Genomic DNA, 27,024 nt, shown 5'->3' on the forward strand with positions numbered 1-27,024 from the left:
AGACACTAATTATCATGACAATGGATGGGAGGTTTTCCTGGAATAGTAATAGTAGAGTAATAGTAGTGACAGTAGTTGGTGACATCCACATTTTGCCGAGCTTATTATTAATTTGATATTTGTTGAACAAAATGATCAGCATACTGCTTAAAGTTCCACTCTGGAACATACACTCTTTTGTTTTGATTGCCGAGTAATATTATCATCACAGTAAAGGCGTGTGAGGTGCAGCTGTCTTTGTTCCACTTCCCAGAATGCCTGTGTGTACAACATTCTGGGAAGTGGAAATGTAAAAAACAGTTGCAGCCTTCAGTGTTGCATCATTGTGTTGTGAAGAAGGCTGATAACCAGCAGACTAACGCAAGCAGTTTCTCCTCTGTTGTGTAGCTGACGTTACAGTAGATGAAGCAACACTGCACAAAAAAGCCTTGAGGTTTTTCTTACATACCTGCCTCTCTAACTACCAGCTTCATGTTTTTTACCCTTTTGTGTAGTATTTCACCTTAAGAAAGTGTTGAATCAGTTGCTCAACCGGTTTCATCATTTTTTTGTACCACTTTGTTCCTAGGGCAAGACAAACGGTGTGCAAATGTTGACTCTGGAGTTTTTGTGTGGAGAGGGTCTGGACATGTTTTCTCACAAACCTCCTCAGACGTGATGCAGGGAGTTTCACAACCAGGATTCTAGGATTCTCTACCTCAATACAAGTGAAAGGCTACTTCTTCTCTCCCTACCAGGACATCTTCTGTGCTTTTTTTCCCCCCTACCTCAGCACGTACAGTGCAGACACATACTCTCAGGTGTCATTAAGCCACAGTGGAACAGGATTGACTGTCTGAACCCTTGCTAGGAGGGGCTACCTGAAGCAGCCATGTTAGGCCGCGGTTTGTGATGTCTGAGCCCAGATCAGGGGAACAACAGCTGCAGAGTGACAGAGACGTTCCTACGTTTGTGATCGGCTGTGAAGATGCTGAACAGGATATGGGCCAAATGGAGGCAGGCATGAAGAACAAGATGTTTCGAGAAGAGGAAATGGAGGATGATGAAGATGAGTCGGTAAGTAAGAGGTGTACAAACAGCAAGTGTGTAAAAGTTGGATTATTTGAAAAATATGTGCACGCAGTTTCCCATAACAGTACATTTACACTGGGATTTAATTTAGGAATAGAACAGAATCGGTTATTTTTAGATAAACAGGACTGAAAATTCAATGTGGAAAAAACTGAGACAAAAATACAGACTGGCATGAGAACAATGCACTGGGTAAACAGCTGTAGGGACACTGGGCTGCTGTATTCTCCTACAGCTATGAAAGGACTTTGTCAGGCTTTAATACATTTTTAAGACTAGTGTTATTTTTCAGATTTCAGAAAGAGTAATTACTGGCTTAATGATCTGATGATAGTCCGCAGCCATGCCTGTGGCTCTGAGAGACTGTGCAGCTCATTACCTGCAAGAAACGTCTGAAGGGATGAGAGATGAAAACTTCTATTTTTAGATCTTCACCCGATAAGTTAAAGTAATTTAAGTAAGTTTGGACTGCGGTAAGGTCACACTCCATCCTCCCTCTTAGGGCCGCATCAGCCTCCATTCTGTATTATTAGACTTAAAAAAATGAGTGTGAGAGGCTCTGCTTTGTTTTGAACTGAATGCTAATGATAGATTTGTGCAGCTCTAATTACTATTTTTTATTCTGACAGTGGCTCAGTTATCACATCAGCTCCACAGAGAATTTAACCATAGCTGTGGAAACTTGGAGAATTGTGTAGCAGTTTAAAAGCCAAAGTTTCACTCTAAGGTCATGTAGACAGTGGCCCAGGTCTAGCCCTATTTCTAGGACAAAAGGAGATTCTGAACACTGCTGTCAACGAATGATAATGTTGATCTGTATCTCCTGAAACAAGTAGCAAAAATATTTCTGCGTTGTATGCAGAGCTTGTTTTGTGATGCCCTATGGTTTCTCTTGTCATTCTCTACCCTTACCCTCCTGGACCTCTTTACCAGCCATCAGAGCGACAGATTGTGGTGGGTATATGTGCCATGACGAAGAAGTCCAAATCCAAGCCCATGACCCAGATCTTGGAGCGCCTTTGTAAGTTTGACTACATCGATGTGGTCATATTTCCTGAGGAGGTAATCCTGGAAGAACCTGTGGAGAGATGGCCCCTCTGTGACTGCCTCATCTCCTTCCACTCCAAAGGTAGAAGATTCTGTTGCTTGGGAACAAACAGAAAAAGCTGAGCGTGGTCATGAGTAATTTCTAAAAATGGAGAAAAAGATGATAAATGGTTTATTGTTAGATTGAAATCTGCTGTTGAGCTGTTCATTTTCACTTCGCAGCAGCACATACATGTGTTAAAATGTCCTGTGCTCTCTTTAGTACTTAAAAAAAAAAAGCCAGCAGACTGAATTCTGGAGAGCCTGCCAGGTTTGTGTCAGGCTGACAGCAAGCAGTAGCACTGTATGGAAAACTCCTCAGGCTAATGTGTGTAGTTTACAAAAGTATTCTTAGACAATTTAAAGTGAATTTTTAATATTTTTATATATTCTGTATGTCTTGGTGCATGTTTGAGTCATTTTTGTCCCATGGGACACATTCTATTTCCATTGTAGACATTTCTCAGGACAGGGAAAAATATGGCTCACATTTTATTTTTAGAAAAGAGGTGAAAAGCTGAGTCCTTAAACATTATCAGAGCAGCACAGAGAATACAGTGATATATTAGCTTTATTATGAGCACTCTACCCTCTTTTTAAGACAATCCAAGCAACCTACATATCTCACGGTGCCCATTGTGTACAAAACTGAACATGAGACATGCTCAAATGTTCTGCTGATAAAGTCCATGTGGGTGACTGGGGGACTTTTTTCCTCACGTAGTAGGGCCACGAAATAGGTATTTCTTTTACTTTGTAATATTTTTCAATGAAATTGTTGCTCAGGCAGAGAAGGAAACACATTGCTTTTTGGGTGCAAGTGTGTTTTGTGGCTATAAGAGTGATATGACACCATAAAAATAGGTATCAGAAGCAAACAGCAACATTAAACAGGCTACAGTAAGTCACTATAAAACCTTCTACCTTCTAAAATTGTATAAAAGTGTATGAAACACCCATTAAAATTATAATACTGTCCCACAAGGCAAAATAAACAGTATGTGTCCCCTTTACGTGACCACCACACACTACTTTCATGAACATACTGCACTGTATAGGCTGAAGAATATTCTATTTGTCAGGTTTCCCTCTGGACAAAGCTGTGGAATACGCCAAGCTCAGGAATCCACTGCTCATCAATGATCTCAACATGCAGTATTTTATTCAGGACAGGTACAGTAAGACCTGACAAACACATGTTTTTTAACCCCCTACATTGAGCATTGAGTTCACAGTCTGTGACAAAATGCTCTAACGTGTCAAAGAGCATCCTCACATAGTGTCATAATGTTTTATATTGACACTTTCTGTGACAGGAGGGAAGTGTACCGCATCCTACTAGAAGAGGGCATTGACCTACCTCGTTACGCTGTATTAAACCGAGACCCTGATAATCCTGAAGGTGAGTTCTTCCTTTCCTTAAAACAAATCCATTCACTCTATAATTCTTTTAGATGACTGAAGTCTTGTCCTGTGTAGAGTGTAACCTGGTAGAGGGGGAGGATCACGTTGAAGTCAATGGGGAAGTGTTCCATAAACCTTTTGTGGAGAAACCAGTGTGCGCAGAGGACCACAACGTCTACATCTATTACCCAACATCTGCAGGAGGAGGCAGCCAGAGACTCTTCAGAAAGGTAACCAAGGACTGCAGAATAATCCTGAGCCTACTATGAAGGACTTTCCTATGTTTGCAGATTTGTCTGAAATGGTTTGTCTCTTTGCTGTAGATTGGGAGTCGCAGCAGTGTTTACTCCCCAGAAAGCAGCGTGCGAAAGACCGGATCCTACATCTATGAGGAGTTCATGCCAACAGATGGTACTGATGTGAAGGTACTGTGGATGTTCACTTGGATTTTTGGTGAATGCTTATGCCATGCTCAGATGTTTTTTGATATTCTGTTGTGAGATTTTTTTTTTCCTGTTTGATGTCTTGTGTCAGGTGTACACAGTGGGCCCAGACTACGCTCATGCTGAAGCCAGGAAGTCTCCAGCTCTGGATGGGAAGGTAGAGAGGGACAGCGAAGGGAAGGAGATCCGTTACCCTGTGATGTTGACAGCCATGGAGAAACTGGTGGCCCGCAAGGTCTGCCTGGCCTTCAAGGTAAAGTGGAATCACCACAAAGTGTTGTAGACAAACCAGCAAGCTTGAAAAAGGCACACAAAAAACAGCATTATTTATGAGCTTGTCGGTCGTTTCCTGTCATTTTATATGCTTCATCTGCCAAAAATCGTTAATGTACAGCGGTCCATTTTCGGCTGAGTAACATCAGTTATAAGTCAGCCTGAATAAAATTGCCTTAAAGCTTTATAAAACCACCATGATTATTATTCACATCACACTGTTCTGACTAACAGAACACAGTGTATTAATCAACCAGGACCTCCAGTGCCGACTCCATTAACACCTCCGACTCATTATTGTTTATTTGTTATGGATTAAGAAAACACAATGACTCCCAGCAAACAGACATAAATACAGCACAAGGTACAGAAAAAATCTGTTATTCATGAGCTGTTTGGCGAATGCAGCTTCTAAAGCTTAATTATTATTTAGCCGTTTTAAAGAAGTGCCTTATTAGTTGTAGAAACATGTTATTCCTGATAATGTGCTTCCTACTCTTGGAAAGAATAGTTTATTAAAAAAGATGACACTGTCACTCCAGTTCTCATTATGCTGCATGTACACTTACTTTCCTATGTATGTGTTCCCAGCAAACAGTGTGTGGGTTCGACCTGCTCAGAGCCAACGGCCACTCTTTCGTCTGTGACGTCAACGGCTTCAGCTTTGTAAAGAACTCCATGAAATACTACGATGACTGTGCCAAAGTCCTCGGGTACATCACAATACTTTAAATCTTCCATAAATACGGTGACTCAGGGAATATTGCCATGTAAATCTCTTCAGGCTCGGACTCCTAACAACATGTGAGGTTTGGAAAAAGACATTTACAAGGTTTGGGCTCCAGGCAACCTTTAGGGTCTTGTTCTCAGCTTTACATCTGAATTATCACCCATCCTACCAGGTAGTCTGTGCCTCTCAGACTAAGCTCTTATACATTAAATGACCTATAGATGCTGGCGTTCAGATGGAAAGGATTGGAAAACACACTTCTGTTTGTTTTGTAACATATCTCAAGTCAAATCTAAAGTAAACACTGAATCTGTTGCTGCAACAACTTGTACACTTCTTTTGTATTTATTCATTTCTCTTTCTTATCTTTCAAGCTAATTGTATGTTGTCGTTTTTTCCCACCAGGAACATGGTAATGAGAGAGTTAGCCCCTCAGTTCCACATCCCCTGGTCCATCCCTATGGAAGCTGAAGACATCCCCATTGTCCCAACAACCTCAGGAACCATGTGTGTACTGAACAACTGAATAGTGTTTAGCAATACTAAGCATCATTTAAACCTAAAACATCATTTTACTATATTCAAGTAATAAAAACTATTTTCAAGAGAACACCCATTAGTAAGATGGAATCACAGCCCACTGACCGCTTCCTACACTCAGCCTAAAGTTATTGATGCTTGATGATGTCTTTTGTCAGTTAATGCCAGCTGTGTGATGGTCACATTTGCCACATATTTAGTCATCTTCCACCAATTTCTACAGGATGGAGCTGCGCTGTGTCATCGCCATCATCCGCCATGGAGATCGAACACCGAAGCAGAAGATGAAAATGGAGGTCCGACATCCTCTGTAAGTTGCTATGATGTCTCTTCTTCTTAATTAATTCAGCAGCTCAACTAACTGTTCCGTTTGTTTGAGCATTTCTGTGTTGTTGTCACAATTTTAGTTATGTGGGCTTTCACTGCGGTATAAAGTCACTCACCTCCCATTAAAACGGCAGCATCATGGCTACAAATAAAAACAACTCAGACATGCTTTTTGTGCACTGTAACACATTTATTAAGCCATAAATCACTAATAGGTCTGTACATTAACTGCTGGTCACGAGTCACTCATTTCTTCTAGTTTAGATGTTTTTTTAGTTAACTCATTAAATGTATTTTCAATGAAATATCACAGTTTTAGGCCTGGAGGAATTCAACATTTTCCAGTGCACATACATTAGATATAGTAAAGTAACATATTTGTCTTTCTGCTCTTTATCTTGGTCAGATTCTTTGAATTGTTTGAGAAGTATGGAGGATACAAGTCTGGAAAGCTAAAGCTAAAAAAGCCAAAGCAGCTGCAGGTGAGTGAGACATCTCCTTTTTTCTGCTGTCTGTGTGTATGTGTCAGATCATGACTGAATCCTGTTTTTAAGCATAGTGAAAGGGGTTTCAGTCATTGTGTTGTTGTCTAAACATTTACACTCAGCTGTCTCACATGCACTGCCTTCATCCTCATCATCAGAGTTTTGTGGAGCATGTCTGAAGCTGCCACTCCACCTCCCAGTCTTTGTTGTTATGTTTTGAGTTTATGATGTTCAGTCAGAGCACCTGCAGAATGTGTGTTTTAAGATAGGACTCCAGTTAAGGGTTAAAGCCTCTGTGTTTCCAGGAAGTGCTGGATATCGCTCGCCTGCTGCTGGTTGAACTGGGCCAGCACAATGACTGTGAGATCGAGGAGAAGAAATCCAAACTGGAGCAACTTAAGACTGTCTTGGAAATGTGAGCGACTCTTCGTTTTAAAATGCACCCTCATGAAAACTCGCACCATCAGATATCATCAACCCACCATCATTATCTTCATCATCATTCATCAACAGATTCTGATGTATCTGTGGTTCACAATACAAAACTAGTATCACCTTTCAAGTCTTTCTCAGGGTACTCACAACCAGACACATGTTCACCATCAAGACATTCCCCCTTTTTCTTCTTGTCTCCTGTCTCTAACTGCTTTATCTTTTCTTCCCTCCTCCTCCTTTTCCTGCCCACCCATCCTTCCTTCTCTCTCTCCAAAAGGGAATCCAGCTTGAATGACACTCAGTACGCACCCTCTCCCTTCTCACTTTAAAGGATGAGGTTTTACCACCCTCCTTTTCTTTAGTAGACCATGTGTGCAAAATATTAGGAATATAATTATCTTTTTTTCCACATATACAGATTGTGGCCACTATTGGTTAAAAAAGTTTTTTTAACAGTTTAAGGGTTATAAACAGGATGAGTAGATTGTTCAGTGATGGCTTCAGAGGTTTAAGTTAATATTTGGGAAGGATTCCTAATGTTTTGTACACTGACTTTTCATTTAAATCCATTATTTTTAGCCATTAACACTGGACACACACACAGTCAAATGTCTTTGATTTCACTGTGTTTCTGTGTGCGTAAATCAGTGTGTGCTGTGCTACTTGGTACGCATGCTGTCCTCACCACATATCAGCTGGTCTCTAAACCTCCTAATGTCTTCCTTCCTCCTGTGTCTAGATTATACTAATTTTAGTAATTTACTGAAGTTTAGATCTAGATGATCTGATTTGAAACTCAGTCATGAAATGAAGGGGTGCAGTGGAGAGGTAGGATTTTTAAACATCCAGCCTTTGCAGGAAAAAAACACTAGACATGAAGTAATCCACGTTAAGGAAAGATTACTAGTTTGGCAGTCTATTGCCAGCTCATGTAGCACAGCTGGTTATTTAAATGTAATGCCCTGAGAACCTGAGAATGATGTACAAGCTTAACTTAATTTTGTCATTCAATCCGGCACAAACATGTGATGGCCTGGGAATTTTTAGTTTTTTGTTCAATAACTCCACTGTTATTGTGCGTAGACTCATCTAATCCAACATAAATTTTGTTTTTGTAGGCATTTACTGCTCAGATGCTTTCCTTGGCTTTCCTCTTTGTAGACCGAAAAAGAATCATGCTAGTGCAGTGACCCCCTTCTTTTCTTATTTCTATGTGTGGGCTTCTCACATGCTCTGAGATTTTCTGGCTCTCTGCCACAGTTATTTGTCGTGGTTCATGGTCCGTCATCACATGGCTCAGCTGCCTGTCCTATTAGAGAAAAACCATGCGGTCATTAGTTTCCAGGCAATGGAACGCACCTGATATGTGTATGTCTCTCACACGAACACACACAACTTAGAGTTTCATTAGAGCTACTGGTTTTTAACTCTAAAGTACCTGCAGAGTGACTGGTAGTTGTGTGTGTGTGTATATGATCAGTGTGTAAGGTTTGAAGAGTTGTTGCCTTGTTCTTTACTTTTTTTAAGCCTGTTTTGTTATAAACATGGAATGTACATCATCTGTTGAACATTTAAGCAACATCTTGATGATGGGATAAATTCACTTTGTCTGTCTGAATATCCAATTGTGTTCTGTCTGCTTGGTGTGTGTGTGTGTGTGTGTGTGTTCATCCCACCAGGTATGGTCATTTCTCAGGTATCAACAGGAAGGTCCAGCTGACGTACCTGCGTAATGGCCAACCTAGAGCCTCCAGTGAAGAAGAAGGTACAAACATGTCACAAACATGCTGAAATTATTGTCAACAGAAGCTTCTAATTTATTTACTGTATGCACGACTAAAGGATTTATATAAAAATACTGGTGGCCAGCCTGGCAGGCTCCCCTTCACAGCCGGATTCACTCAGCACAAACCTTGTTGTACCAGTTGTATCCAGTTATCTGAAATGGGCCGGGCTTTATGCAATGACATGCCTTCTCATTTTAAAATATTTGCAGAATTTCTATAGCAAAATCAACCTGTCATTGAAAAATGTGCCTACTCCACTGCACACCATTTCAGATGTTGCTGTTCAGATGCTTTTTTATTTGTATGTCAACCCAAATGCATCTATTTTATTCTGCTTCTATTGGTTCTTCCCCCTGGAAACCTAACTCAAAACCTGGTGACCAAGCTAGTTCACTGTATAGTTTAAAAAAAACGGGAGTGTAAAGCATGGGACACAAATTCATTATAAAAAGTATATAGTAAGCATATGTTTTGTTTTTCTAGACTCAAAGAAAGACAGTCCATCTCTGCTGCTGGTGCTAAAGTGGGGCGGGGAGCTGACACCTGCAGGCCGGGTTCAGGCTGAGGAGCTGGGCAGAGCCTTTCGATGCATGTACCCTGGAGGTCAAGGTACCAACCACCCACACACACACTGTGACATACAAGCCTCTCAAAAAAGAAATCGGGGAAAAAAATCTAGAGCTGTTCACTCTTTCAGCAGCAACAGACTCGTTTTGTCCCAATTGCTCTAAATGGAAACTCAACAATAAAATGGACATTTTCATCCATCCAACAGCAAGTATAATTGCTACTGCTGTCTCACCCATGGAGCCTGGATAGAAGTCTAGTAGAGTTAGCATGTAGCAGCTTCTACAACTGTGTTGATCTGTCAATCTAGGGTTTCACTGTAAGTTCTTAAAAATGGACCATACTTGTCTTGTAAATGGACAAAAAAAGACAGAAAATACCCTTATGTAGACATCAGGGCAACACTACATCATTGTTCAGTGCAAACAGCTGAGCACACCTAGCCACAGCTCTATGTTTCCTCACTTTTACTGTGGAGTTATACTTTATAGAACACCACACACTTTATACTGACCGTCTTCACCAGATCTCCTGCAGCCTTTAACTGAGCACTACTTCAGTGTCATGCATTCATAAGCTTTGTTCAGTCTTTCCTCTCTTAATGCTTTGTTCTATAGTGCATGCAGACCACCTCCCAAAACTGCACAGAAAAACAAGCAGAAATCGACATAGATGCAGTAATAAGCAACCTGTCCCTTTGTTGCTTCTTTTTTTTATGAAAAGAAAGCACAGTTTTCCCATCCCAGCTACTGTTCCCATACCTCTTTCTCCACCTAAAGTTTTGTCATTAACTCTGCTCTTCTCTTCTTACCTGTTGTTGCGCTGTGTAAACTACTAGCCGGTAATCGCCGGTCCCTTGGCTGTGAGTCCCCTATTGGTAAGAGAAGGGTTTGCTGGATATCCGCTCTTCCACTGCTGTCTTCATTCTGCGCGTTTGTTGCTCTGTCCACTAACGTGCTCTGATTTCTCCTCATCTCATCATGATTTCAGTTAATTTCACCTAGTGACTAGTCCTGTTGTTTTTCCTACATGGAGATTGCTATGGATTTTTTTTGTGCTGTTGTTGATGTGTTCCTGAGGTGATCCACTGCAGTAATGTTGTTTTGGTCACTTACTCATGCATACACAGGCAGGTAAAGTGACAGCAGTTTAGATGTTCTAACGCGGATCATCTCACACTAATCCTGCTGCATTTTCTCCTTATGAGTCCACGTTGTTTGTGTGAAAGTCAGATTATTTTGGCCTGGATCACATCTTTGTCATCAGGCTACCAGGCTGTACACTAAAGAGAAATGCATGAAGCATCAGTGTGATTTGATCTGTAGCGTTAGAATGCATCCACTCCTACTTCACTAATTAATGGTTATTCAGCATGTTAAAAGGTATTTGTTGTTAATGTCCAAATAGGTAATCTAAAATATTTGATCTTGTCTGCAGGGGAATTTGGGGGTTTTACTCAACATCTGTTCACTTCACTTTCATTTCATCATATTCATAGCTTAAACCATACATTTTAAGTCAAATGAGCCATGTGAAAAATTTTACAAAGCATCACGTGGACAGTGCATTTGAACTGAAAGTGATGTCGCACCTGCACAGGTGCTGTGTTGTCTGTGTGTCTACATTTAATGGCAATCCTTGGTACTTCTGGGTACAATCAGCACATCTTTTTTTAAAACTGTTAATTACTTCACTGACTCAACCGTTTCTTAATATTTTTGTGCAGTTTGTCTCAGTGGTGTAAACAGCTCAGTTAACTCTCGATGCTCCACTCTTGTGTGCAAACCTTCAGGAGACTATGCTGGGTTTCCTGGCTGTGGCCTCCTTCGCCTGCACAGCACTTATCGCCACGACCTGAAGATCTATGCCTCTGATGAGGGTAGGGTGCAGATGACGGCTGCTGCCTTTGCCAAGGTAAGTGGAAATCTTTTCTATCAGAAAAATGTTGCCCCTGCAGAATAGAATGAATATAGAGCTGCAGCTCTTCCTGAAAGAAGAAGCCAACTTTTTAATTTGTATCTTTCTTTGAAAGGTTTCGTGTTCAGAATATTGATCACATTTCACATGGTGTCCTTTTAAAGGGTCTGCTGGCTCTGGAAGGAGAGCTCACCCCGATCCTGGTTCAGATGGTGAAAAGCGCCAACATGAACGGACTGCTGGACAGCGACAGCGACTCTCTGACTGACTGCCAACAGAAAGTGAAAGCCAGGCTGCATGAGATCATGCAGAAGAACCAGGAGTTTACAAACGAGGACTACCAGAAGGTATTTTATGTCAAACATAGAATCATGACATGAAGATTTAAATGATTTTACTTGATAAATACACGTACAATATGTGTATAAATGAATAAGTATCTTAGGTCTCCCTGAGTGGAGTTTAACATGCTTCTTAAATTTTCAGATTATGTAAAGTGACAGTATTGTCATGCAGAAACTATACTGTATTAGCAGATTAATTCATCCTTCCTGACTTAATGCTTGACATTTTGTCTATGCACTGTTTTTGTCGTCTTCTGTTGTGTCCCAGTTGGCTCCAACAGGCAGTCCCTCACTGGTGAACTCCATGAAAGTCATTGAGAATCCCGTCAAAACCTGCGACAACGTGTACGCTCTCATCCAGAGTCTCACTTCCCAGATACGAAAGAGACTGGAGGACCCCAAGTCTGCAGGTAGAGAACAAATCAAAACCAAATCTAAATGTTATACTTAAAAGTTACATATCTGGACTGATAAAGACAAAAAAAATTATCATTTCGTTACTTTTTTCCTAGACTTGCAGCTTTATCACAGTGAGACGTTGGAGCTGATGCTACAGCGCTGGTCTAAGCTGGAGAGAGACTTCCGCATGAAGAACGGGCGCTATGATATCAGCAAGATCCCGGACATCTATGACTGTACCAAATATGACACACAGCACAACGCCTCGCTAGGACTAGAGGACACACTGGAGCTGTTCAGACTGTCACGTGCCCTGGCTGACATTGTCATACCACAGGTTAAAGCAGAACAATCACTTTTTTCTGCCTTGAATCACACTGAATTATTCATCAGAATTAGAATATGAAATTTATAGTTAAAAAAAGGTATTTAAATTATGTATGCAAGTCTTCTGGAGGGTTCTGGAGGAATGTTAACAAATCATATATATTAGAAAATTCTACCAGGAAAAAAAATTTGATTGCTGTATGTCATGGGTTTCAGCACCATTTGTAAGGCCGGCTGTTGTCCCCCATCAAAATGCAGCATAACAAGTGAAACATTGCAGCAGAGAGCACAAACATATTCTGTGTGTTTACGTCCCCATCTTCCCTATCTAAGAGTCTGAAATGTAGCGCCCAAAAGAAGATGTGTGTGAATGGCTCTTTGTTCTTTTGTATCAGGAGTATGGCATTAGCAAAGCAGAAAAATTGGACATCGCAGAGGCATACTGTGTTCCTCTGATGAAGAAAATCCAGCTGGACCTGCAGAGGACCCATGAGGACGAGGCCGTCAACAAGCTGCATCCCCTGTAAGAACAGAAATAGCCACAGCGACACACAATTACGCTATACTGTATTGTATGAATGCAGCTGGTCGTGAGCTGGTGCCGGGGTGCAAACCTTTTTCCTGTCCCGCCTGCGTGCAGGTATTCACGGGGTGTGATGTCTCCTGGTCGCCATGTTCGCACACGCCTCTACTTCACAAGCGAGAGCCACGTTCATTCCCTGCTCAGCATTTTCCGCTATGGAGGACTTCTGGATGTACGCATTGGTTTTATCACCTCTGACCTTTTTTTTCCACAGGATGATGCTGTTTATTCTTTTGATGATGATTTGCCAGAATGTGAGAGGAAACAGTAATCAGCAGGGATTGCTAAATATTCAGGATATTGTATGTTATATGATGTGCATTTTGTGCTGCAGTGTTTTTGTATATTATATGCTATTTCTTGACTATGTGGTGTGTCAGGAGGAGAAGGACCAGCAGTGGAAACAGGCGATGGACTACCTGAGTGCTGTGAGTGAACTGAACTACATGACCCAGATAGTCATCATGCTGTATGAAGACAACAATAAGGTCAGCCTGCAGCAGCAGCATATACTGAAGTGTGTCATTCCATTTTTATTCACACTCTTTTTGTATATGTGGTGAGCAGGACCCGTCCTCAGAGGAGCGTTTTCACGTGGAGCTTCACTTCAGTCCAGGAGTGAAAGGATGTGATGATGAAGAGAATGTGCCTCTTGGCTTTGGCTTCCGACCGGCCTCCTCAGAGGTGTGTGAAGATGTGTGTGTGTGACTTGTTGACATGTTTCTATGATTGTATACATCTTGTACTGAGTTAGAGCCTACAGTGGCTGCATGTAGAGCCACTGATGTGCTGTGCAGTTGCCCCGTCGTTGGTCAACATCGGATGTTTGCTGTGTACATATGTACTGTATAAACATTGCTGTGTTCAGGTCATTATGTTGTGGCAGTGTTCGTCAATGTGTGCTTTAGCTCTATAACAATACACTACATTTGTAGTGTAGACATGTAGGCACAAGTTTACTGTTAAAAAAATACTTGAAAATCCGATTTGTCACTGAAATGTGTATACAGTAAAAAGATGTTTGGTAGAATAATATTCTGATAGTCTTACGTGAAGATAACAGTCTTGATGTCTCTGATGTGAAATGTCCCTCTCTTTGTTTAGAATCAAGACAAAAAGCCCAATCAGGGCAGTCTGGAGGACCTTTCACAGGACCAGCCAGACCAGGCGCTTCCTGTCTCGGAGCCAATCAACATTCAGCGAAGGTCCCCCATGATCCGCAACCGCAAGACTGGCTCCATGGAGGTACTGTGTTTGTGTCTCAGCAGTAGGCAGAATGTGATGCCAGTGGTGGTAAAATGTGACAATTGTTATGGTTTTCTTGAAATGTATGGGAGGCATCAGGTCCCTATTGACAGGGTAATCGTCTCAGTCTTAACCCCTGGTCTCCATGGCCCCACTCAGGTCCTCTCTGAGACCTCTCCCACCCATTCCTCCAAAGGCTGCGCATCCCATCGACTCTTCCAATCGTGTTCGCGCCAGTCTCCTGAGATCAAACCAACCAGTGGCTTAGGTGGGCATCTATTTTTTGGTGTGTGTGTGTGTGTGTGTGTGGAAGAGAGAGAGTGTGCTAATGCCAACAGACACACTTACCTCACAGTACATTTATCTCCAGCTCTCATCACTGATCTTCTTCCTCATCACAAGCTGTGACTTTTCCCTCACCCATTGACCTTTCAGTCTCCAGTCCGGTCTCTCTATCACTTCTTTTTGGCTGTTTTTATTTCTTTCCTTTTTTTTCCATCACCACCTCTCTCCTTCCTCTTTCTGACGGTCACATAGCCTCCACCCCAGCTTAGCTTAGCAGTCGCCAAACAGGATCAGACTCCAAACTATGTAGGCAAGAGGTCAGCTGAGAGGAGTTGTGTTCACAAGCAACTGCAGGATCTCAGGTGTCACATGGTGTTCAAAGACGAACTGATATATCCTCTTGGTGATAAGGTGACAAAACAGGGATCATACTGCAGGTGTGTCCATGTCTCATTTTAGAGGCATCTTGCGGAAATGTAAAGATCAAACATAGTCACTAACAGTATCTTTCTTTTTTTGTGTGAAATGACAAACAAAAAATCCGATCAGAAATGTGTGTTGCAAATAAACTTTATAGACATAAAACAAGAAAAACTTTCTACCAAAGGCTGACCCCAAGAGAGAAGTTGTATAAAATATATTAAGTCTCAAAAATGCTCACATGCAGTTTTTCACATGGAACTGGGAAACCATACAGTGATAATGTCTAGTTCATTTAAAATGTGCAATAAACTAATTTATTTATTTAACACTGAAACAGCAAATATGGAGAGCCACAGCTTTTTTAATTGCAGAATTTCTAAATAATCAGTTCCTAAAGACTTTTTTTTTTAAATCTTTATATGTCAGCATCATATGTGCATCACAGACTGATTAGCTGTTCATATTCCTTTTGGATAAAAGCTCAACATAATAATCACACTGTGATGAACCCTTGTGTGTTATCGAGGGCACGTAACCTCCACCAACCCACTAACATAGTGACGCTCACACAAGCATGAAAGGCCGCCATCTAAATCAAGAGGTGTAGAGAAAACCATAAACCCATGTGTGGAGTGCGAAGTCACTGCATGGAAACAATGTCTGTCACATGTGCCTCAGCGGAGGTGTGAAAGTCATCTATTGTTATCCTGCTTACGTTTTCATTGGATAATCTTAAAAAACGTAACGTTTTAAACAGAAGTGCAGCGGGGCAGCATGTATACAGTACAGTAGAGGACTGATGACAAGTCTGAAAGCAGTAGTTAGTTGTGAGTTCACATGACATGAATAAAGTCACTCCATCTAAAGCCTCTGGGTATTATCTGAGTGTCATGGAGTGCAGTAAGTGTGAGGCTGCTGAGTGATCCTCCATTCATCACCAACAACACTGACTGCACAGCTCAAACAGACAGCTGCTGTTAGTTATAACCTCTGACAGCACGCTGGTTTTCATACCCTGATGTACTGATGTTAGATTGGTTAAGATTTGGCTGCAAAGTATCCTTACTAGTATGTAATGGGGCATTTCTGTTCCCTGGCTGCCTCCGCTTCTGTTTGCATACAAAACCCACACATTTAAGCCCTCGTTTACATATGGGCACACATACAGGTCTAACGGACGCATCCACTGTTGTGAAAACTTTGTTGCTTGCATGCAGCCTTTCCAGGATTAAACCTGAAGTAATCAGTAGTTAGGGACATTTTAAATTTCTGATTTAAAAGCTGGTGTTACAGTGTTTCCACACATCCCCGAGATGTAAACACTGTCCACAAAGTTGTGTGTTAGGAATAATAATAATGATGGCATGGTGTGTAATTAAAAATACTCACCCTTCCACTCCACCCTGCACTTCCCCCTGGCTCCTCCTCACACAGGCTCGCTCTGCTCTGGCCTCTTCAGTGCCTCTGCCCTCGGGGTATCCTGTAGCGCCCCCAACCTGCGGGACTACGTCCGCACGCACCACCACCACCATCGAAAACCACCTCTGTCCCCTGGCAGTCTGCCGTGCCAGATTGGCGTGTTTGGTATGTTCACCCTGGTGTCTGTCCTCCTCTTCTCTGGGGCAGGTCTTTTCAGTCTCTGTCCTTTTTTTAAAAAAAAAAAATCTCTCTAAGCTCTGCCTTTTTTTTTTCTACAACTTTATGTTCTGATCTTCACAATATTTGATTTATGGGGACATTCAGAATTGTCACTTTGGATCTTTTTTTTCTTCTACTCTCTTTTTCAAAACAAAGCAGCTATTTCAATATGTTGCATCACATTTTTTTGCGATTTACTACATACGATGAGGGCACTGATTTGACAGCAGAGTGATTGGCTGTGTAGAAGATGCTGAGCATGCAGACTTGCATTGACTTGAATGTGCAGTGCTGCTCTACAATTACCACAGATCAATACTTTTCCACATCAGCATGACCGCTTACTGATCACACACTATCTCCTTGGGTTCAAATGTGTTAGAAATGTTCTCTCTGTGCATGTTGTGGTGCAGTATGTTTTAAATCCCATCAGAATATCACAATCCACACAAGTTTTTATGGTTAGAAGCCAGATGATTGGCTTGTTTTTATGATGTTGATTATAATGTTTATGTGAAGAAACTCAGCCTGTTATTTGCAACAGAAGATCCAATAATCCACTTTAAAAGGATCCACTCTCATTTTCCCTCTACACCCCCAGCTTTCTGCTGGTAGCTCTGAGCACAAGCAGGCTGTATTCACAGCCACCAGGGGTCCTTACAGCCAGCTTAATTACCCAACCATCTTGGCTGGATATAATGCTCATGTTCACAGCTGTTTACTTGCACAGTTTTGCTCAGCGCCTTCCGAAGATAAACACATCATCAGGTTCAGTCAGCCACAGATAATTTTAATGGTAAAGTATGTCTTATGTTGTTATGGTTCTGAACAGTGCAGGGATTTTTTCCCCACTGCATGTTTTAGACAAAGAAACTGAGCGGTTCAGTTTACCCACTGGGTGTCACTCTCACTGCAAGGCAGCAGACAGATGCTTTCCCTTCTCAATTCTGTTACAGCAGGTTATGTGCTGCTGTCTGAGAGCCAAGTTAAGGTCTGGAATGACGTCTGTGCTGTTATTTGGAGAAAAACAGCAGTGTGAGGACAACAAATGATCCTTTAGTTTCTGGCCGAAGCCCTCAGAAGCTGGAGAGTTGGCTCACAGTCTTTATCTGTCAGATGTGTTCCTAAGCACTACCTGTTGTATTATTAGAGTTATTTTAAGTCCCAGTTGTTTCTATTAAACAGCTGTTGCACATGCAGTATTGGTTTTACAGAGTTAAAGGGTAGCTGTAACTCCTTCACATCTCAGTTGCATCCTTTGAAACACAAATGGCTCCTTTAATGTGTTTCTAATGGTTTTTCAAAGGGGATTCTGCTCTTTCTCTGCATTGTCTCTGGTACAGTTAACAGTGGCATAAGATGCTCAATTCAACTGCTCCTTTTCTAAACCGGTAAATAGCCATAATTATCAGTCAACTCTGCAATCTTTCTGTGTTTTACATTTGCTTTTCAGTGCACATGTACACTGTACATCTGTGTGGAGGTCTAAAAACAGAGCTCAAAGTGTGTCACTTCTTTGTTAAGTTGAGAAGCCTACTAGTCAGAGAGAAATAATTTAGATCTCAGCACCACAATTCCTGCATGTTCACTACTTAAATGTCCACCATGTACTTCATCCACTCCACCTCCTCTGATCTCCTCTTTGTTTGTTCAGAGGTCACCCTCATTGTCACGCATGTTGGTTGGCAAACATCGATGAATCAACAGGCCGAGTGTCTTATTCTTATCTTTCTTTTTTCCCCTCAGACGCCAACAGGCAGATACAGATACCGGCAGTTTCAGTAATACCGATTACTTCTCTTATCTCCTCAGAGCTGTTCTCTATGCCGCCAGTAAAGAGATTTTCTGTGTCGTTTGCCAGGCATCCGACTAATGGTATGTCTGCTTTTATTCAAGTCTATTTCGACAGTCCTCCAGCTTTACTGTAATCTTGCATGACCCTTTAGTGGGACAACATTTCATGTTTGGGTGGGTTTTGAATTTGGCTGCGTTGTTGACATTAAAAGGCTCCAAGTTGCTGAAGAGTTGACCACACACCTTTGGTGTTTGTTGTACCTTGTGTTGTTTTGGGCTCTCACCTCTAACACCACCTGCTCTGCCTGCAAATGCCTCTCTGATTCTGCTGTTCCTCCACAGGATGGTTGTATGTGCTTTAACGTGGAATATATATCTTCTTCCTCAGATATATTTCCATCTGTGCACACATAATAACACCTGCACTTTTTACATTGGAAGTCATTGATTTTAATCATTTTGTTAGTTAGTTTCACCTCTGTGGGGAAATGTGGTCTAACCGTGCTGGTGATGCCTCAGTGTACTGATCACACCCTGGAGTGCACTGATGCAGTGTGAGAAGTTAAAGGAGCAGAGGTCAACAAAACTAGGGTCACCAGGAGGTGTCAGGTGGGTCTTGAACCTGAGCTGCATTTTAACAACCGAAAGAAGGGATAATTACATGTTCAGGCACAAATATGTGCTTTGAAAATCTTTTCCTTTATTTGTTGTATATCACTCCTCGCAGTTTTGAACTGAAGGGTGTGTGTGTCCACACTACCGAAAAAAATCAAGAGGAAAGCATGAGTGTGTTGTTGGATTGTTTTCAACAGTCTTTTTTTTAAAGTCTTCTTTTTAGGTTTCAGTTACCATTTGCTAGGATCATATATGTTTAGTTTATTTGTCCGATTGGTGCAGATTTACAAAGATATTCTGCACAATACTTATTATTTTTTATTAAATTTTTTTCCTTTGCTTGGTGATAGACTAAAGCACGTTTGCTCCTCAGCCGGCGTCGTGGAACAGGGTGTGGTGTTATGTGAGGATGCAGTCTTTGGCTAGCTGGTTACTGACTTCAATTTATATATCTCTGCAATAACATCATACCCATAATTACCCCACAATGATTCGTTTTTATGGTATGTATTAATGTTTTCTTATGTTTTTAAACTTAATAATATTACAGATCTCGTTTTCATAGAGTCATCAGTCCATCTGTTCCTATTGACTGTTGAATTTATTTTTGAATCTACACTTGTTGGAAATGCTATCTACCTAGTGCACAACTGAATACAAGTCCTGTTTGGATATGACTGCATCATTTATAGGATTTTATATCACAAACATACCATAATATGTTGGCTGTGTGGCTCCAGCTGCCTGCACTGAAACTGAATGACGTGTCATCTGAACACCCAGATCTGTTGAAATGCTTCAGAACAAAGAGCAGAGTTTCTCAGAATCACAGCAGTGTGGTGTGTTGGAGGGAGACATTTGGTTGACATCTATGCAGCCAATATAGAGAGGCGAGAATGGAAAGTGTTTTTTTTTTATTCTGTCAGCATTGACTGACTCCCCCTATTGTGCTAAGTGTGAAGATGACTTATATTAGCACAGATGAATTCTCAATAATGATGTACAGCAGGAAAAAAATAATTTATTTATAGAATGTGGTCTCACGTTTCCCTTTTGATCAGAAAATAGTGCCTTAGCAGTCATAGAAGAGTAAAACTAGCCACACAGATTGAAATGAATACCATGCTGCTCAGATGACTCATGATACTTGTGGATCAAACAAATGAATTACTACAAACAACCTTCTACACAGTGGCTCTTTATCTTTGGTCACTCTGAGCTGCTTTAGAAAGTCATGCTTTGATGCTACCTATTGTTAATTTATCTCCACATACACACACGATTTATGGTAACAGCTGTGCTGTATGTGCGGCCACAGACGTTTGAGATGTGTTGATGAGTGGAATGGGTTTGAGTTCACATGCTGTGTGAAGCAGATCTATCTCGCTGGAGGTTTCCAATGATTCGTTTTAATCCCTGATCATTGAATGTTACCTCTATTTGATCTCAGCGTATCTATTGTGTGAACTTTGAAATCCAAAGGCTGGGTTGAGTGTGTTGTTTCTGAATGGTTAAGACACACTGTTATGCTTCTACTGGTCAAAATCAGAGTTTGAAGCTGAGTGGGATTTTAAGGATGACGTCTTAAAGCCATGCTGCTCGTTAGCTCTGTGTCCGGCTGCGGCACGGCTCCTATCACTCCTCCTGTTCCTCTTGCTCTACTGTACTTTCTCCTCTCTCTCCCTGCTCTGCCTTTCATCCCTCAGAGCACTCAGATGAACTCCATGTAGTCCAGCTTCTGGGGGGGCTGCCTGCTGAGCCGGCCCTGCAGGGGGTTGCTCCCCTGGCAGTGGATCGGGCCATGGCCCACCACCTGTACCACTGCCCTTACCACCTCCGCCTCCTCAAGACCTGGCTGATGTCTAGTCAGGAGCTCCCAGACTCTCACCACGGTCAGCCTCTCTAGTCCCTCTTTTTAATTGTGGCCCCTTTCAGCTGGTGCAAGTAGAGGCAAGTGGGATGCTGCCAGTGCCAGTTGAGCTTTGCATCTACATTGCTTTCTTTATTTTTCCAGTGCAGTTTCCTGCCTGTGCATCCTCTCATCTACATTCTCTGCCTGTTAACTCTACCAGTTAATGTACAACTGTAAACATGTTCTTATTTGCATGTTTACCAGAGGGGGTCTGTCTCTGCATATTTAAAGTCACAGTGAAGCAACAAGATCAGCATCTTTATCATCTGCTCCAATAATTTCTCAGGAGTGCGATGGCCTCGGACATATTTTAAACCATGTCCAAGAGTTTAAATCGAGGCAACTGGACTCAAGGTCTCTTCAAAATAAAAAAATCCTGGAGTCCAGTTGCCTCGATTTAAACTCTTGGACATGGTTTAAAATATGTCTGTATGAATTTAAAACACTCCACAGAATGCGGTGATAGCAAGGCCTTAACAGTGTAACACTAGGATATATTAAGAGAATCATTAACAATAAATGATAGTAAAGCACCGAAGATGTAGTTGGATATTACATTTTATTTTATCTTGAAAAAAGTTTACTAAAATCTTTACTTTAATGAAACCAACCAGGATATGTTAGTACTACTGAGTAGATAAGTAGTACCAACATAGATTGATTTAATGATTAACATTAAATCAATGCCAAATTTCATTTGAATTAAGTCCTTTATACATGCTCATATATTTATGAATGGTCAATAATGGAGTTAGTTTAACTCCATGCCTATCTGCTCTACATACCTGCTGACAGTCTCTGGATTAGGCCTGTCTAACTGCATTGTGTGCATGTTCCATCCTGAGCAGTCTGTATAGAAAATGCATTAAACCTCGACATTTGTTCAGCAGTGAGGTTTATATGAAGAAATGAGTCAGGTGTTGATGGCACCACTTTGGCCTTCATTCTGAGAGGTGATACCTGGCCTCCACTGCGTGTCCCTCTGCCCTCTCTGCCAGGCAGCAGGTATTTGGGCGCCTGTTTCAAGATTTGGATCATCATCTCTCTTTGCTCATTTTAATTGGCTAATTAAGTGACAGTCTCTCCATAAAGCTCTGATTTTTATTTCCGGGGCAGGTCTTGGCTCGTTTTGTTGGCACCATTATTCTTTGCAGTTAGAGGAGATGGCTGCCTGTAATTACACATTTTATTTCTTTTTTTGTCACAGCATTGTTGTTTTGCTTCATCACAGAGACCGCTGTGTTGTAATTTGTTGCTCTTCTGCATATCCTTGTGCTCACTCCTCTGTTCCTTGTGTCTTTGTGTTTGGCTGTGTGGTGGTGCAGTGTAGCATCAATGTTTTCTGCTCCCATTGAGTCTGGTATGTGAGCTGAATTTAATATCCATATGAAGAGGCTGCAGCAAAAAATGAGGGATGAAGGACAATAGTAGGATAGGATTGCCTAACTACTGACAGAGCACAGTAGTAATAATAAAAAGGAACACAATCAAAAGTGTAAATATGAGCCAATAAAACACATTTTCTCCTCCACTTTGAGCCAAACCAGGTGCCTCATGCTTAACTAGGAAATGCAGCAGAGATGTTTACACCATGAATATGGTCTGGAATAAAAGCAGGGGAAAAGTATGACATTAGTGACATTAACAGTGGAGAACTTTATTTTATGCTCTGGCCTGGTCCTTTCTCGCCTTTAATGGCTCTGGTCCATTAAGAAATGCTGCATGCTGACTGTGCAGATGGATGAAGTGGAAGTGTGCTTCCATCCATCCTTTTTTTTCATATGGTTTTGCTTTGTGTTGGGCTGTACTGAATGCCACTGGACTGTATGTGTCTGTGCATACATTAGTCTGACACTGTTATCATGGCATATGTGTTTTGACATTAGCAAACATAATCAATGACAAATGAACATGGCACCAGTATCACTAAAAGGTGATCAAGGGGAATTTATCTCAAATGTTGCCCCCCCTGTGCTTTTGTGCCACTTCTGAGTTGGACATCCAGCTTGAAATGAAAGAGCTGAAACGTTGTATGGACAGTATGGTAAAAGGTAACAAGCCACTGACTGTAAATGCATTTAAGTTTGCGTAGCGTCTTTAACAAATAAAAATGCTGCTGCCAGTTTTTGTTTGGGCCACCATGCACAGAGAGTGGTTGCTACACATGTTGATCTTCCTGCAGCTGGTGGAGAAGTGGTACGATGGGCTGTGCTTGTGTGTTTCTGTTTGTGCTGCAGGGTTTGAAGGCTGCTCCATGGTGCCCTCTATCTACCCACTGGAGACACTGCACAACTCGCTCTCCCTGAAGCAGGTGGATGAGTTTCTCAACACGGTGTGTGAGAGCAGCAGTGAGTCCCACGCCAAAACAATGAAAGGTGGGTCAGCGCTGGGAAGCGGGAGGCACCACATCTGTGTCACACGCTGCTGAGATGGAGTTTGAAATGGAAAATGTGTTTACATTGATACACAGCGTACATTTTTAAACCTCAGTTCATCTGACTATGTGAGTCACTTTTAATTCGATGGATTTATTGATGTGATTTTTTGTCTCCTAATATCTGGGGCCCAGATGTAATTTAATGTGGAATAAAAGCTGCTTAAATGCAGTGTAGATTCAAAGCATCTGTCAGGTCTAACGCAACAAAGTAGCTTTGGCTTGTAGCACAAAGAAACTGATCCTAACGTGTGTTTTTTCTGCCTTTGTTCCAGCACTCTCTGGTCTGTTTGACTCTCAGAGTCAGACGTCCCTCTACAGCCCACAGCAGCCTCTGTCCTCCTCTGGATCAGAGACATCTCTTCGACCTCCAAGCCAGCCTCTGTGGCGTAAGAGTTTTAATGATTTTAATGACATTATGCCTCAGACCTGCTTTCATTCTTTCTGATAAATGTCTGCACAATTTAATTTCCAAGAGATTAAGACCAGGAATAGCCAGGTTGACTCAAACCGTTACTTCAAAGGGAGTAAACACTGCTTGGTGGGCCAGCGTGCGGTAAAATAATGATATGGACTGCTTGGTGGTTGCATTTGAGAAATGAAAACGATCATGGATGTGAAGAGCACTAAAATTACTTTTACTCCAATGTTAACTGATTGATTGGACTTTGTATTCCTACATTTGTTTCACTGTTCAGGTTCTGCCTGAGCTCCTCTGACAGAGCAGCAGTCGCTGCACTCAGCTGCTTCTACGTGTGAAAAGGAGAGAAGCCAAGCAGAAAGAGAGAGAATGCATTCTCAGCAAAACTCAACCTTCTACACCTTCCCCCACGTCAGGCATGACCTTCATATAGGGGGTAGCAGATGTGGCCTGACATGGACTCATTTATCTGCAGTGACCTTGCAGACCTTTTCATTCTAAGATCATGTCATCAACATGGATCATATCAATAAAGACCAATTTTTTTTGCTTATCTGTAAGATCCCCCAGAGGCTGCAGAGGAGACTGCAGGTTTTAAACACCACATCTTGGACATTACCTCACATATTGCACTAGTACTTATAGATAAATGGTGGTGTTATAATTTTTAATTTAAAATTAGATTTAGCTGAATTATTTGGACATGATCCTTCCTGGTGATCAGAACTGTGTCCATAGCAACGGACAGTTCTGCAGAGTAATTGCAGAACACTGTGACTGACCAACCAGAATTGAGTGTTCACCACTGTTCACCACAGCTGTGTCATATTTATTAATAATGAAATATATTAGATGTTCTTTAATCAGTCGCCTTATTGTTCATCAGTAACACAAACGGCTAACCTGTTATGTTCCTCTGTGTAAAAGTGCATCTTCTTCCAAACTGAGCTGTGTTCACGTTAAAAGGCCCCAAACTGTCAGACGTTTATGTTTCAGACCAGCATCAGTTGTAAAATAGGTCTCAGAAAGAACATCACAGCCTGTAACACTGCAGCCCGCCCCTCTACACGTTTTCATGCTCACGTTACTCTTCTTCCTGTGCTCTCTTCAGTCTGTTGGGTGGGTGAGGTAATTAATTTATTCTCTTGCCAGCATTGATTAATTAGGCATCAATTCTTGCATCTTTCTTTTGTACGTATTTATGCCGTCTCTCCTATAATCCATCACTTGTGTGTTATTTACCCTAAACACCCTCTGAATGGCTTTTTTTTAATCTCAGTGGCTCCTTTGGTCATCCCATCAGCCCTCAGTACCTGCTCCAGGTCCGGGTCGCTGCTGTGGGGATGAGCTGAACCTGTACAGTTCCACTGTTGTTGGGCAGTTACAAAGCAGCTGTTTGCAGGGCTGTGTTCTTTTTCTGTGGAATAACACTAGCTGGAGGGTTTTATTGAAGGCAAAGTCAGATTTTTAACATGCATATGATTTTATGCATGAAACCTGAAAGAAATTTCCCCATGGCAACTGGCGATGAAGTGACGAGAGCATGATGCTGCAGCCTTCCTGTTTTTGTACCAGATCAGTCCCTCGTTTGTATCACTCTGTGTCCCTCCACATGAGGCAGACATAACAACAAATAAGGCACATCCTGAGTGTAACAACAGCTCAGGGCAGAAAGTGATGACATTAACTCTGACATCATTTTTTTTAAATATGCACCAGAAACAGTTTGACTGACTGAAGTCTGTGTTTTTTCCTTTAAGATGGCAGCATCCCCTCCAGTGCTGTATCGAGTGCGGGCCCCTCGTCTCCAATCACAGAGACCTCCGGCTTGAACTTCAGCTTCAGTGAGTAGGCTGGCTGTCCGAGCTACACAAGGACTTCTGGGTTTCTGAGGGCACGGCGTGAAGATCTGTTTGTTGGCCTCCCTGCACTGTTTTCCATCTTTTCCCACTGTTGTTTCCGCTCACACCCCCCATGGAGGTGATGATGACTCTGACTGCACCGCACTCATCACACCACAAGGAGAGACAACACCGGACCTCTGCCGCATGAGAACGTCTCATCACCCCAACCACCAACCACCTTTTTCCCATAAGCCAGATTAGTGTATCAAGCCAACATTCGGGCCAGTTGTGCCTTCAGTTTTGTTCGAATGCTGCCTACACTAAATCAACAAGTGCCTGTTTTTCTGTTATCGTCATCGTTACAGCTGAAATGCATTTGATTTATGAATCACCTGGAGAGAAATTATATTTAGAGATGACGAAAAATTAATATCTCTCAAACCTGAGCCTGCAGCCAATTAGCTTAGCTTAGCCCAAAGGCTTGAAAATGCACTGATTTGTTTTAAATGTCATGGTATTTATCAATAATGTTATACTCTGACATGATCCTTACAGCGGTGTAGTCGGCGGGTTCTTTGCTCAGACCTGCTCTTCGTCTGCCTCCGGCTTCCTTGTACAAATCAAAAATCATGAATAGTTTGCGGACCAGGTAAAACAGGTCTTTCTCGTGTTTTCAGATTCAAACCAGGCTAACAGGCTGATGGATCAGAGCTAAAACCAGCTACAAACCATGAACCAAAGCAGGTGCAGCCCACCAATAATTGACTGTAACATACACAGATGGATGGACGCTGGTTGTTATTTAAAGTTTTGGACCACATCAGCTTCAGTTAAATCACATGAGTTGTCTTCATACATCCAAATAACAGGACTACTGGGGTCTCTTTAACACTGAAGCCATCCAGACCACAGTGTAAGATTCTTCTTCTGTGCTGTTAAATGTATCTGTAAATATGCCTTAAAATGATCTGTGAGATTCAATCAGGGCAGGTATACAAATCCAATGAGATATTTGAAGAAGATTTATAGTATAGTTTTATTTTAGAAATGATGTAGGTGTGGTTAGATGATGGTGAGGTTTCTGTGTGTGTCATTTAAAGTCAGATGAGTCCAATGACTGTTTCTCTTCTTCGGTGCTCAGGTAGTCTAAACTGATAGGGGTCAGTTCACTTTCCATCTTTGAGTTTTAGGGGAATGAATTCTATTGTGAATGTACTTCAAAACCCCAAATACATGTTTTATTGCCAAAACTACACCATGGTTTCTTTTTTAGCTTCTCAGTAGCATTATGTTGAGATTGATCGGTGTAAATGGGTGAAATGTAACCTCCCTCTGCTGACTTACCTTGAAAATGAACTGGCCTCCAAACCGTGCATCTGCTGTAGAACACATTTTATTCATCATGGAAAACCAGGACTAACTATTTTTTACCTAAAGGGGTTGGGTTCAATAATTTTAGTATTTATGTGATTATTTAATGTTGCTATTTAAATCCCAGCCAAAGAGGGAAGTGTGTGTGTTCTGTGACAGTTTGGCTGCTGGATGATGAGGCTGAGGTTTAAAATGTAAAATCTGTTTCCTTTGTGTCACGCTCAGTCTCTGGAGGTTCAGGTCGGGCTGTGTGTGAGGGAGGAGGGGAGTAATAATAAACAAACAGAGAAAATATTGTTCGGTTTATCAGACACATAAATACCA

General features: G+C 41.7%; 1 protein-coding gene across 5 annotated transcripts; it reads left to right on the forward strand.

The window, feature by feature from the left end:
• Positions 1 to 891: 891 nt before the first annotated feature.
• On the forward strand, positions 892 to 26,582 carry LOC114452630 (inositol hexakisphosphate and diphosphoinositol-pentakisphosphate kinase 2-like). Of its 5 annotated transcripts, XM_028432050.1 has the most exons (30): positions 892 to 1,056; positions 2,005 to 2,200; positions 3,240 to 3,330; positions 3,474 to 3,559; positions 3,637 to 3,791; positions 3,885 to 3,986; positions 4,096 to 4,257; positions 4,869 to 4,990; positions 5,413 to 5,514; positions 5,771 to 5,857; positions 6,281 to 6,356; positions 6,665 to 6,774; positions 8,474 to 8,559; positions 9,065 to 9,190; positions 9,987 to 10,025; positions 10,941 to 11,062; positions 11,230 to 11,412; positions 11,678 to 11,819; positions 11,922 to 12,145; positions 12,531 to 12,658; positions 12,776 to 12,890; positions 13,099 to 13,206; positions 13,286 to 13,402; positions 13,823 to 13,963; positions 14,123 to 14,231; positions 18,122 to 18,184; positions 20,425 to 20,610; positions 22,868 to 23,005; positions 23,340 to 23,453; positions 25,246 to 26,582. In XM_028432050.1, the coding sequence occupies exons 1-30, from the start codon at positions 892 to 894 to the stop codon at positions 25,335 to 25,337; spliced, it is 3,687 nt and encodes a 1,228-aa protein (XP_028287851.1). In that variant the 3' UTR covers positions 25,338 to 26,582. The 5 variants fall into 5 exon arrangements, with proteins under 5 accessions (XP_028287851.1, XP_028287853.1, XP_028287852.1 ...); XM_028432052.1 differs by lacking the exons at positions 18,122 to 18,184; positions 20,425 to 20,610 and adding an exon at positions 16,106 to 16,255; XM_028432051.1 differs by lacking the exon at positions 9,987 to 10,025.
• Positions 26,583 to 27,024: the final 442 nt, after the last annotated feature.

The sequence above is a fragment of the Parambassis ranga genome, chromosome 19 (assembly GCF_900634625.1).
Source record: "Parambassis ranga chromosome 19, fParRan2.1, whole genome shotgun sequence".
Lineage (NCBI taxonomy): Eukaryota > Metazoa > Chordata > Actinopteri > Ambassidae > Parambassis > Parambassis ranga.

Excerpts from the sequence above, each read along its gene's own strand:
- LOC114452630 (XM_028432050.1), top strand. The coding sequence starts at position 892 with ATGTCTGAGCCCAGATCAGGGGAACAACAGCTGCAGAGTGACAGAGAC. Across the intron at positions 5,858-6,280 it reads ATGGAGGTCCGACATCCTCT|ATTCTTTGAATTGTTTGAGA; the intron begins GTAAGTTGCTAT and ends TATCTTGGTCAG. Across the intron at positions 8,560-9,064 it reads AGCCTCCAGTGAAGAAGAAG|ACTCAAAGAAAGACAGTCCA; the intron begins GTACAAACATGT and ends TTGTTTTTCTAG.